The 9869-nt window shown below is 46.0% G+C and overlaps 2 protein-coding genes across 2 annotated transcripts; both read left to right on the plus strand.

The window, feature by feature from the left end:
* Positions 1-295: 295 nt before the first annotated feature.
* On the plus strand, positions 296-2665 carry LOC115961220. Its single transcript, XM_031080236.1, has 2 exons — positions 296-1868; positions 2076-2665. The coding sequence occupies exons 1-2, from the start codon at positions 296-298 to the stop codon at positions 2663-2665; spliced, it is 2163 nt and encodes a 720-aa protein (XP_030936096.1).
* A 5318-nt stretch (positions 2666-7983) lies between these two features.
* On the plus strand, positions 7984-9558 carry LOC115959805 (UPF0481 protein At3g47200-like). The gene is made up of 2 exons (XM_031078392.1): positions 7984-8095; positions 8250-9558. The coding sequence occupies exon 2, from the start codon at positions 8266-8268 to the stop codon at positions 9535-9537; it is 1272 nt and encodes a 423-aa protein (XP_030934252.1). The 5' UTR covers positions 7984-8095; positions 8250-8265; the 3' UTR covers positions 9538-9558.
* The last annotated feature ends 311 nt before the right edge of the window (positions 9559-9869 follow it).

A 9869-nucleotide genomic window follows, 5' to 3' on the forward strand; every position in this document is an offset into this window, starting at 1 on the left:
GGACCTAAACAAGGCCTGCCCGAAGGACCCCTTCCCCATGCCGCAGATAAACCGATTGGTGGATTCGACCGTCGGACACCCTCAAATGAGTTTTTTGGACGCCTTCCAGGGCTACCATCAGATACCCCTGGCGGTTGAGGACCAAGAAAAAACTGCTTTTGTCACCCCTATCGGAAATTATCATTATAAGATGATGCCCTTTGGCTTAAAGAATGCCAGATCGACCTACCAAAGGATGATGACCAGGATGTTTGAACAGTAGATGGGGAAGAGCATTGAAGTTTATATAGACGACATGGTGGTAAAAAGCAAAGTAGTGGCCAACCATGTCAGAGACCTCGGCGACATCTTTCAAATTCTAAGAAAGTACAAGCTGCGACTCAACGCGTCCAAGTGTTCATTTGGGGTGGGATCAGGGAAATTCTTAGGTTATATGGTGACCCACAGAGGCATTGAAGTTAACCCTGACCAAATTAGAGCTATCCATAGTCTACAGCCCCCTCGGAATCCCAAAGAGGTCCAAAAGCTCATCGACATGATCGCCGCTTTAAACCGTTTCATTTCCCGCTCAGCGGATAAATGCAGACCTTTCTTCCTCCTATTAAACAAGTGGAAGGGCTTCGAGTGGACCGAGGAGTGTGCTTTAGCTTTCCAACAGCTTAAAGAGTACCTCGCCCGGCCACCAATTATGTCCAGTCCTGAGGCCGACGAGGTGCTATTCGCTTACATTGCTGTGGCCTTTCATGCAGTAAGCTTAGTGCTAATCCGAGAAGACAATAGCATGCAACGGCCCATCTACTACGTAAGCAAATCGTTGCACGAGGCAGAGATCCGCTACCTCCCCCTCGAAAAGGCTGTCTTAGCAATCGTACAAGCCACGCGAAAGCTCCCCCACTATTTCCAAGCACATACTGTGGTTGTACTAACCCAGCTTCCGTTAAAGTCCATTCTTCGGAGCGCCGACTACACGGGCAGAATTGCAAAATGGGGAATGATCCTGGGCGCCTTTGACATTAGGTACATGTCTCGCACTGCTGTGAAGGGTCAGGTCCTCGCAGATTTAGTAGCCGAATTTGCGGAGCCCACACTAGAAGGAGGGGGTGGGTCACTAAGCCCAGACGGGAAACTGATAAGCGCAATCACTCAACAAGAGCCCAGTTGGTGGACAGCACACATCGACGGCGCAGCCAACCAAAGGGGATCAGGTGTGGGGCTCGTTCTGGTCTCTCCCGAAGGTATCACCATCGAAAAATCGTTAAGGCTTGGTTTCTCGGCCACGAATAATGAAGTAAAGTATGAGGCATTATTGGAAGGAATGTCAATGATCCATAAATTGGGTGGAAAATCCGCGAACATGTTCTCGGATTCAAGACTCGTCGTCGGACAAGTAAACGGGGAGTTGGAAGCGAAGGATGAAAGAATGCAAGAGTACCTCGCCCAAGTTAAACGCCTGCAAACCCATTTTTGTCACTTCAATCTGGCGCACGTGTCCAGGAGCGGGAACACCCATGCTGATTCTCTTGCAACGCTCGCCACCTCCTCGGCCCAGCCACTCCCCCGGGTTGTTCTAGTAGAAGATCTCTACCGCCCAGCGAAGAAGAGGGCCAACAGAACACGGGTCCACAATATCAGGTCTGGACCTAGTTGGATGGATCCTCTAGTGCTGTTCTTGAAGCACGACGCCTTGCCAGACAATAAGCACGAGGCCGACAAGATTAGAAGGAAGGCCTCTCGATTCTGGTTGTCCGAGGACTCCAAACTGTATGGGCGCTCGTTCTCAGGGCCGTACTTGTTGTGTGTGTATCCAGACGCCGCTGAACTCATCCTGGAGGAATTACACGAAGGAATTTGTGGAAGTCAAACGGGGGGTAGGTCCCTGTCCCATAGGGCCATAATGCAGGGTTACTGGTGGCCGAGCATGCAGAAAGAGGCGCAGGAATATGTGAAGAAGTGCGACCAGTGTCAAAGGTTCGCTCCGAATATACACCAACCTGGCGGAAACCTTAACCCGCTGTCTAGCCCTTGGCCATTCGCACAGTAGGGCCTAGATATCCTGGGACCATTCCCCAAAGCAGTAGGGAACAAGAGATTTATTCTCGTCGACACGGATTATTTCACGAAGTGGATCGAAGCTGAGGCGCTGGCGAATATTAGGGATGTTGATGCCAAGAAATTTATTTGGAAAAATATCGTCACTAGATTCGGAACCCCTCACACACTGATCTCGGACAACGGTCTCCAGTTTAACAGCAAGGCTTTCAGAAGATATTACAGCGAGCTGGGAATTACCAACAAATACTCCACACCGGTTTACCCGCAGGGTAATGGGCAGGCGGAAGCCATCAATAAAACTATAGTGAATGGGTTGAAAAAGAGGCTGGACGAGGCAAAAAGGAGGTGGGTTGAAGAGTTGGCCCATGTCTTGTGGACATACCGCACCACACCTCGCAGGTCCACAGGGGAAACCCCCTTTTTGATGACCTATGGGGCTGAGGCTGTTATTCCACTAGAGGTAAACTTCCCAACACAAAGGACCAATGCATTCTGCCCCAGTGCCAACAATGGACTTCTGGAAAAAAAGCTTGGACCTCATCGAGGAAAGAAGGGAAAATGCAATGGTCCAGCTTGCCCACTATCAGCAAAAGCTCAAGCAAGGTTACGATGACAAGGTGAAGCTAAGGCCCTTGGCGCCAGGGGATCTAGTTCTAAGAAAGGTCCTGGGCACTGCAAGAAACCCTACGTGGGGAACAGAACCCAAGTCCTGCCTGGCTCCTTGGACCACAGACTTGAGGGAAATTAACCTCGAAACCATTTTCAATAAGTGTTAAACAGAACCCAAGTCCTACCTGGCTCCTCGGACCACAGACTTGGGGGAAATTAACCTCGAAACCGTTTTCAATAAGTGTTAAACAGAACCCAAGTCCTGCCTGACTCCTCAGACCACAGACTTGGGGGAAATTAATCTCATAGTCGTTTTCAATAAGTGTTAAACAGAACTCAAGTCCTGCCTGGCTCCTCGGACCACAGACTTGGGGGAAATTAACCTCGAAGCCGTTTTCAATAGGTGTTAAACAGAAACCAAGTCCTGCCTGGCTCCTCGGACCACAGACTTGGGGGAAATTAACCTCGAAACCGTTTTCAATAAGTGTTAAACAGAACCCAAGTCCTGCCTGGCTCTTCGGACCACAGACGTGAGGGAAATTAACGTCGAAGCCATTTTCAATAAGTGTTAAACAGAACCCAAGTCCTGCCTGGCACCTCGGACCACAGACTTGGGGGAAATTAACCTCGAAGCCGTTTTCAATAAGTGTTAAACAGAACCCAAATCCTGCCTGGCTCCTCGGACCACAGACTTGGGGGAAATTAACCTCGAAACCGTTTTCAATAAGCGTTAAACAGAACCCAAGTCCTGCCTGGCTCCTCAAACCACAGACTTGGGGGAAATTAATCTCGAAGCCATTTTCAATAAGTGTTAAACAGAACCCAAGTCCTGCCTGGTTCCTCGGACCATAGACTTGGGGGAAATTAACCTCGAAACTGTTTTCAATAAGTGTTAAACAGAACCCAAGTCCTGCCTGGCTCCTCAAACCACAGACTTTGGGGAAATTAATCTCGAAACCGTTTTCAATAAGTGTTAAACAGAACCTAAGTCCTGCCTGACTCCTCGGACCACAGACTTGGGGGAAATTAACCTCGAATCAGTCTTATCTAATTATTGACTATCATTTTTTACATATTCATTCATTCATGCTTGGTTTTCAACAGTTAGTGGCAGAATAGATATTCATTTATGATGAAAGCAGAAAAGGAAGCAGTACAACAAAATTTAAACGAAAATGATATCATTCATTGAAATCCAAAAGCGTTCTTTCACATACATTAACAGAACAAAATGTAAAGGTTAAAGAAAATAGCTACAGCTAAAGTCCTACAGTACTTTCCTAAGTCCTAATCCTGAGTAGGCTCAGGCTGATCATCTCCTGCTTGAGGTCCCGGAACGGCCTCCTTGGCCTACGTGACAACATCCCTGATTGAGAGACTGTCCTCGAGAGATCTATCCTTTGCGGCCGGCTGCGTTCCCTCGGCTTCAGGCATATGGGAGTCCAAAGTTAAGTCCTTCGCAGGAAGAGGTTCCTCAGGAGCAACCGAATCCGGAATCTCTCGAATATCTTCTGGGAAAAAGATACTCTCAGCTTTCCGGAGATCGGAGTCTGTTGGAACTGCCGCCCGATCCAAGGCTACACCCCAAGACATGGTGATGTAGTCCCTGCATACGGCGGCCACCTCCTCAGTCAATCTAATCTCCGTATCCCTAACTCCACGATCATACGAGGCCGATACCGCTTTCTCAGCCGCCTCCCTGGCCACGCGAGCCACCTCCTTAACCTTTGCTAGCTCGGCCTTGAGATCTGAGACCGCCTGCTTCTCTGTCGCGAGTTTTTCCTCGGACTGTTGGAGCTGTTGGCGAAGATCCTCAGCCTGCTTGGTGGCATTTTTAAGCCCGGCCTCAGCACTCGCGCGACCCCTCTGCGCCTCCTTCACGTCGCTGCTCAGGTGATCCTTTTCCTGCCTAAGGGCGCCAGCAGCCTTCTCAGAAGCGAGGCGGGACTGAACCTCATTGTGCAGGTCCTCGCAAGCCTTCTTGGCCCACTCCTCGGCAACAAAAATTTGTTGAGTGACCTACGGCAAAAAAATAGAGGCCTAATTAAAAGAAAATGACGAACAAATACGGAATAAGAAAGCTAGATAAGAGAAGTCTTACTTACCATAGCCATGTCTCTCTTCAGCGACATGAAAAAGTCTGGTTGTCGAGTAGCCCGGAGACCCTCCATGTCTCGAGGTAGAAAGAGGGGTTGTTGCAGGGTCTCGGCCAAGAAGGACGCCTTTCCTCGCTGGGACTCCCATAGAGTTGCGTCCCAGGAAATCGGGGCGCCGTCCAACTCGAGCTGTGGTGACCATGTCCGCTGTTCCCTCCGAATAGCTGCCTCGTCTCGGCTATCAACGGACTTGGTCCTCTTCTCCTTAGGCTCTTTGGCCTTCTTCTGATGCTTGGCCTTTTCATGGCCAATCTCTCCCTCCTCCAATTTTTCCACAGGCCTTTTTCACCTCAAATTGGGCATAGGCTGTAGTGCTGCATCCGATGTGGGAGGAATAAGAGGAGGAGCCTTGGAGATAGGCTGCTCCTTTGGGGTATCTTTGGAGGACTGCCCCTTGTTTCTGTTGGAAAAGAGGCCCCTGAGACCAGACCTTGGTTTCAGATCCATTCCTTCTTCCTCGATCTCTTGGCTGGTATCAACTTGTGCAATTACCAAACCAAGATTAGGGGCTGCCGAGGCGCGGTCTAAGTCTGAATCGGAGTCCAAGAGCTCTACTGGCCTGGCCGACACCTCTCCCTCTTTGAGGAAGTGGAACTGGTCTATCTGATCTTCCAAGGACGAATGCGAGGAACCAACTTCTTCCCCTGGGACAACTGCTGCGGGAAGAGCACGCTGAGCAGGCAGCTGGACGGGAGGTAAATCTCTCGAAGTGAGAAATCCTAGAACAGAGACGTCAATGCGTGCTAATCGCGGACTACCAGCCCTGATGGCTTGACCAGCGTCTACCAGAGCACGCGAAAGGGGCTCGTAGTCCAAGATCAGAGGTGCAGCCCGCAGTTGCCCGTCCGCACTCATGTAAATTTCAGACCTCAGAAGGAAATTGAGTGCCTGGACATTGACCAAACTTAACCGAGGAGTCGTACGCTCCTTGTCTGCAAAGCCCAAAGAGAGGGTTACGTTAGTCCGAGGAGGCAAACAAGCAAAACCAAAACTGAAACAAAGAAAAGAAAGATCAAAACTAAGGTCCCCTCCAAGGGATCTAACTCTATGGTGCCCCACCTGGTGTTCCTGCCCTGACCGGGCAGTGAATACTGTCGTGCCATGGTCCAGAGACGATCAAAAGGTCGTCCTTCAAGCCTTTGTTGGACTTGGGAAGGCAGGATATCAACCTCACCTCTTCGGACCTGGATTTCAGGTAATATGACTCACCGAGGCTATGGCATTCATATAGATGAACCACGTCGTGCCATGAAAGGCCGAGGTTCATCTGATCGTTCAAGACGTCTATGCACCCCAGGATCCGGAACATGTTCGCGACGCATTGGTGAGGGGCCAACCTATGACCACGTAAATAATCCCTAGTTATCCTCCCCATAAGGATGGTCATTCCTCCTTCCACAAAGGCTATCATTGGAATGGCGACCTGCCCCGTCCTTCTCTTGATCAAGATTTCCTCCAAAAAGCAATACTCTAGACCTACTTCCGGCGGAATACGGTACTTAGCCCTGAAGCTTTTCATACCGGCCGGAGAATCTACCATTTTTTCAAGCTTACCGATCCCCCTAATCCTAGGTGACGCGAAGACGATTTACTTAAGAAAAAACGCCGGGAAAGGCAACGGAAAGGAAATGGGCACTTACGGGTGAGGAAGTCGCTGGGAATCTTCAAGGGAATGTCTGCGGAGGTTTGAACGCTTTGAAAGAGAAGGTGCTGGAGTGCTCAAGTGCTTTTCCAAAAAATGGGAGTAAGTTCCTTTAAAAATCTTATATACCCGGGAGAAGCTGAACAGACTTACTCTCCCCCAGAGAAATGGAGAGAATATCAGCCGTTGATCTGGCGCCCCACCATTGGATTGAAAGGATATGAAGCCGCTAAGCGCAATAATTAGTGCCTCGTGGGTTGCAAAACTCTTTTAGCAGTAATGAGGCACGTAGGGAGCATACCTCCGCACGGGTGAAGCAGGAATCCACAATAAATGACTCTGTGAGTGTCAAAATCTCGCTTTTTCTCCTCGGATAAGGGGGAAAGAACCAGAATTTTGAGGGGCTATTGTAAGGGTAAAATTACCAGAGTCCAGCTACAACTAAGGAGAAAATGGGTTGCCAAAACAACTTCCAGCCCAACCCTAATAAGTCCAAACTTACTTAAAAAAGACGTCCGAGGAGGAATGTCTCCTCGGACGTGACAAATATGGGCCCAACATGCACCCTATCCATAATGAGGAGTCATTCCAAACAAATATCGGTAGTAAGGATGAGCCTCACAAAGTAGGGAGAAGAACGAAAGCATAGGATGTTCAGGGGGAGACCTCAACTACCGCATTAAATGCAAGGAAACTAATTTTCTGGCCGCATTAATGTGAAGAGGACAGGCGAATAGTGTTACCTTAGCCACTGCAACTCACAAAAAGGTAGGGTGGATGTCCGATGGGACAGGCACTCAGGTGAAGGTCCAGATAATCAACAAGTGTAGAGCTCATATTACTTTAAGGAGTCTATATAAGAGAAGGGCATCCCCATGAAGAAGGGATCGGAAAAAAGCCAGAGGGAAGAGAAAAGACTATATCCTTTAATCAGGAACATAGGTGCACTCACACATTTTCTCAAACCGAACACCCAGTGGAGATAAAGGAGATTTTCTTACGTTCAACTGCTGCATGGCTTAAAATTAATTAACATTCACATCGTTGAGTCCTAGTTCTGTAACCCGCACTCTACAAATTCATTGTATAGGGTTCTTTGGACCAGAGTCACCTACTTGTTGGACTTGGGCCTTAAAAACTGACCCTACAACAACAATGGTAAAAATGTTACAAAATGCAGCATTGCTTTATTCTTTTCGAACATAACATGCAATACGAGTTCTGTTCATAAAAAGCTGTTGCACTTATCTTTGCTTTTATACTTCTGAACATAAGATTTCAAAACAAAAACAAAAGGAAAATATCTCTATATCTATCCTCTCATTGGCCAATCCATACTTTATATGCAATGGTTAAGGTCCGTAGATAAGTTTTCATTGAACCTGCTTGCTCTTGTACCTTTCGAAAGCAACCATTTTTTTTTTTTTTTTTAAAAAAAAAAAAAAATCTCTATTCGTTGTCTCTTTGGCAGGATCCAGAGAACGTACTAGACCACCTTTACGCAACCTACTTAATGAAGTTTAAAGTTGCAGTAGTCTTATCTATACGTCCTTATATATGGGCTTAATTTGATCGCTTTGACAACCATACATGCCATGAGTTGTTGATAGTTTCAGCTGCTACACAATTAACCGAGGTAGGTTCCATAATATTTCATATTTAATTTTCTTTCAGCTGCCATTAGACCAGTTTATTTTTAAAGGTAGCGAGTCTAGTGACCTTTATTAAGTGGGCCATCAGCTATTGTTTCTAATTTTGGGATTCTTGTGTTTGTTATCATGAAATTTAAGCAACACAACTTGATAGATGGAGAATTCAGCGAGTGGGCAAATTCAGCAAGAAGCTGAACAGTTGGTAATTGACTTCGCAACAATGTTAAAAACGTCGGAGATTCTAGCATCGGATGAGTGCCGTATCTACAAGGTTCCGCATCACCTTCGCAAATGGAATGAAGAATCCTACAAACCTCGGTCTATTTCAATTGGTCCTTATCACCACGACAAAGAAAAATTTCAAACCATGGAAAAGCATAAAGTAAGATATTTTAGGAGCTTCATGCAACGGGCTGAGATCAACTTAGAGAATTTAGTAACCACTATAAGGAAGATGGAAGATATCATTCGACCTTGCTATGTAGACACTGTTCAGCTTGAAAGAGATGATTTTGTGAAAATGATCATGTTGGATGCGACCTTCATTCTTGAGCTTTTCTTGAAAGCTGAGTCGGAAGAATGGACAAGAGACGATCCTATGGTTGTGGAAGCATGGCTTTATGATATGGTGACGCGTGAGTTGCTATTACTTGAAAATCAGCTTCCATTCTTTTTTATTAAGAAACTATACCACCTCGCCTTACCATCTCGCTCAAACTCCCTTTCTTTAATCCAGCTCACCTTTGACTTCTTTAAGCACTGGAACATTCATAATAAAGCCCCCGAAGGGGAAATAAAACACTTCACTGATCTGCTTAGATTCTTTGCACTACCTCCACACGACAAGCTACCACAGAGAAACCGTAAAACGGTTTTTCCTAAGTACTCTGCTACACAACTGCGTGCGGCAGGAGTAAAATTTGAGGTGGTTCCAAATAAATGCTTGCTGGACCTAAGTTTCAAGGAAGGGGTGTTGAAAATTCCACTCTTGGAATTCGACGATTCTACGGAAGCTGATGTTCGAAATATTATGGCATTAGAGCAATGTTATCATATAAACGACAGGTACATTACAGATTTCTATATAATATTGGATTATCTTATCAATACTACCAAAGATGTGGATTTACTTGTGGAGAAGGGAATCATTATTAATAGCCTAGAAGACAGTAATGCAGTGGCATTTATGATTAACAATCTTAACAAAGGAATCTTTTTGAAGAATATGAACTCTGATTTATGCTATCTCTGTGAAAAGTTGAATGCGTTCTATGAGGAACCTTGGCACAGATGGAATGCATTTTTAAGGCATGAATATTTTAGCACTCCTTTGAAAGTTGCTTCTTCAATCCCTGGTTTAGTCCTTCTGGTGCTCACGCTGCTACAAACCGTATTCGCCATCTTGCAAGTTGTGTTCAAGCGTTAAGTAATTTGGATATATAGTTGTCAATGCAGTTGAACTTTTCATTATAAACTATACTATTAGTTTGTTTGCATGTCATGTCCTTGTACGCATACAAGTTTGATATATTTAGATAATAACATCAGTTGTTAATGTATCCTTATAAGCAATAAATTACTTCCTTCATATGCTGCTTTCTTGTAAGCGATGAGTCTTGATTAGCAGTGGAACAAATTGAAAAGTAACTCGACTTTTAGGGTCAATTTCATTTTGGTCTAAATGACCTAATACAATCCTTTGGAACTAAAATTTGAGAAGATAAAGATGAAAATATTAACCCATCCATTTAATTCTAT

The sequence above is a fragment of the Quercus lobata genome, chromosome 9, assembly GCF_001633185.2.
Source record: "Quercus lobata isolate SW786 chromosome 9, ValleyOak3.0 Primary Assembly, whole genome shotgun sequence".
Lineage (NCBI taxonomy): Eukaryota > Viridiplantae > Streptophyta > Magnoliopsida > Fagales > Fagaceae > Quercus > Quercus lobata.

Coding starts and splice junctions, on each gene's coding strand:
- LOC115961220 (XM_031080236.1), top strand. CDS start 296: ATGGTGGTAAAAAGCAAAGTAGTGGCCAACCATGTCAGAGACCTCGGC. Junction 1,869..2,075: donor TTGTGGAAGTCAAACGGGGG/GTAGGTCCCTGT, acceptor TCCCCAAAGCAG/TAGGGAACAAGAGATTTATT.
- LOC115959805 (XM_031078392.1), top strand. CDS start 8,266: ATGGAGAATTCAGCGAGTGGGCAAATTCAGCAAGAAGCTGAACAGTTG.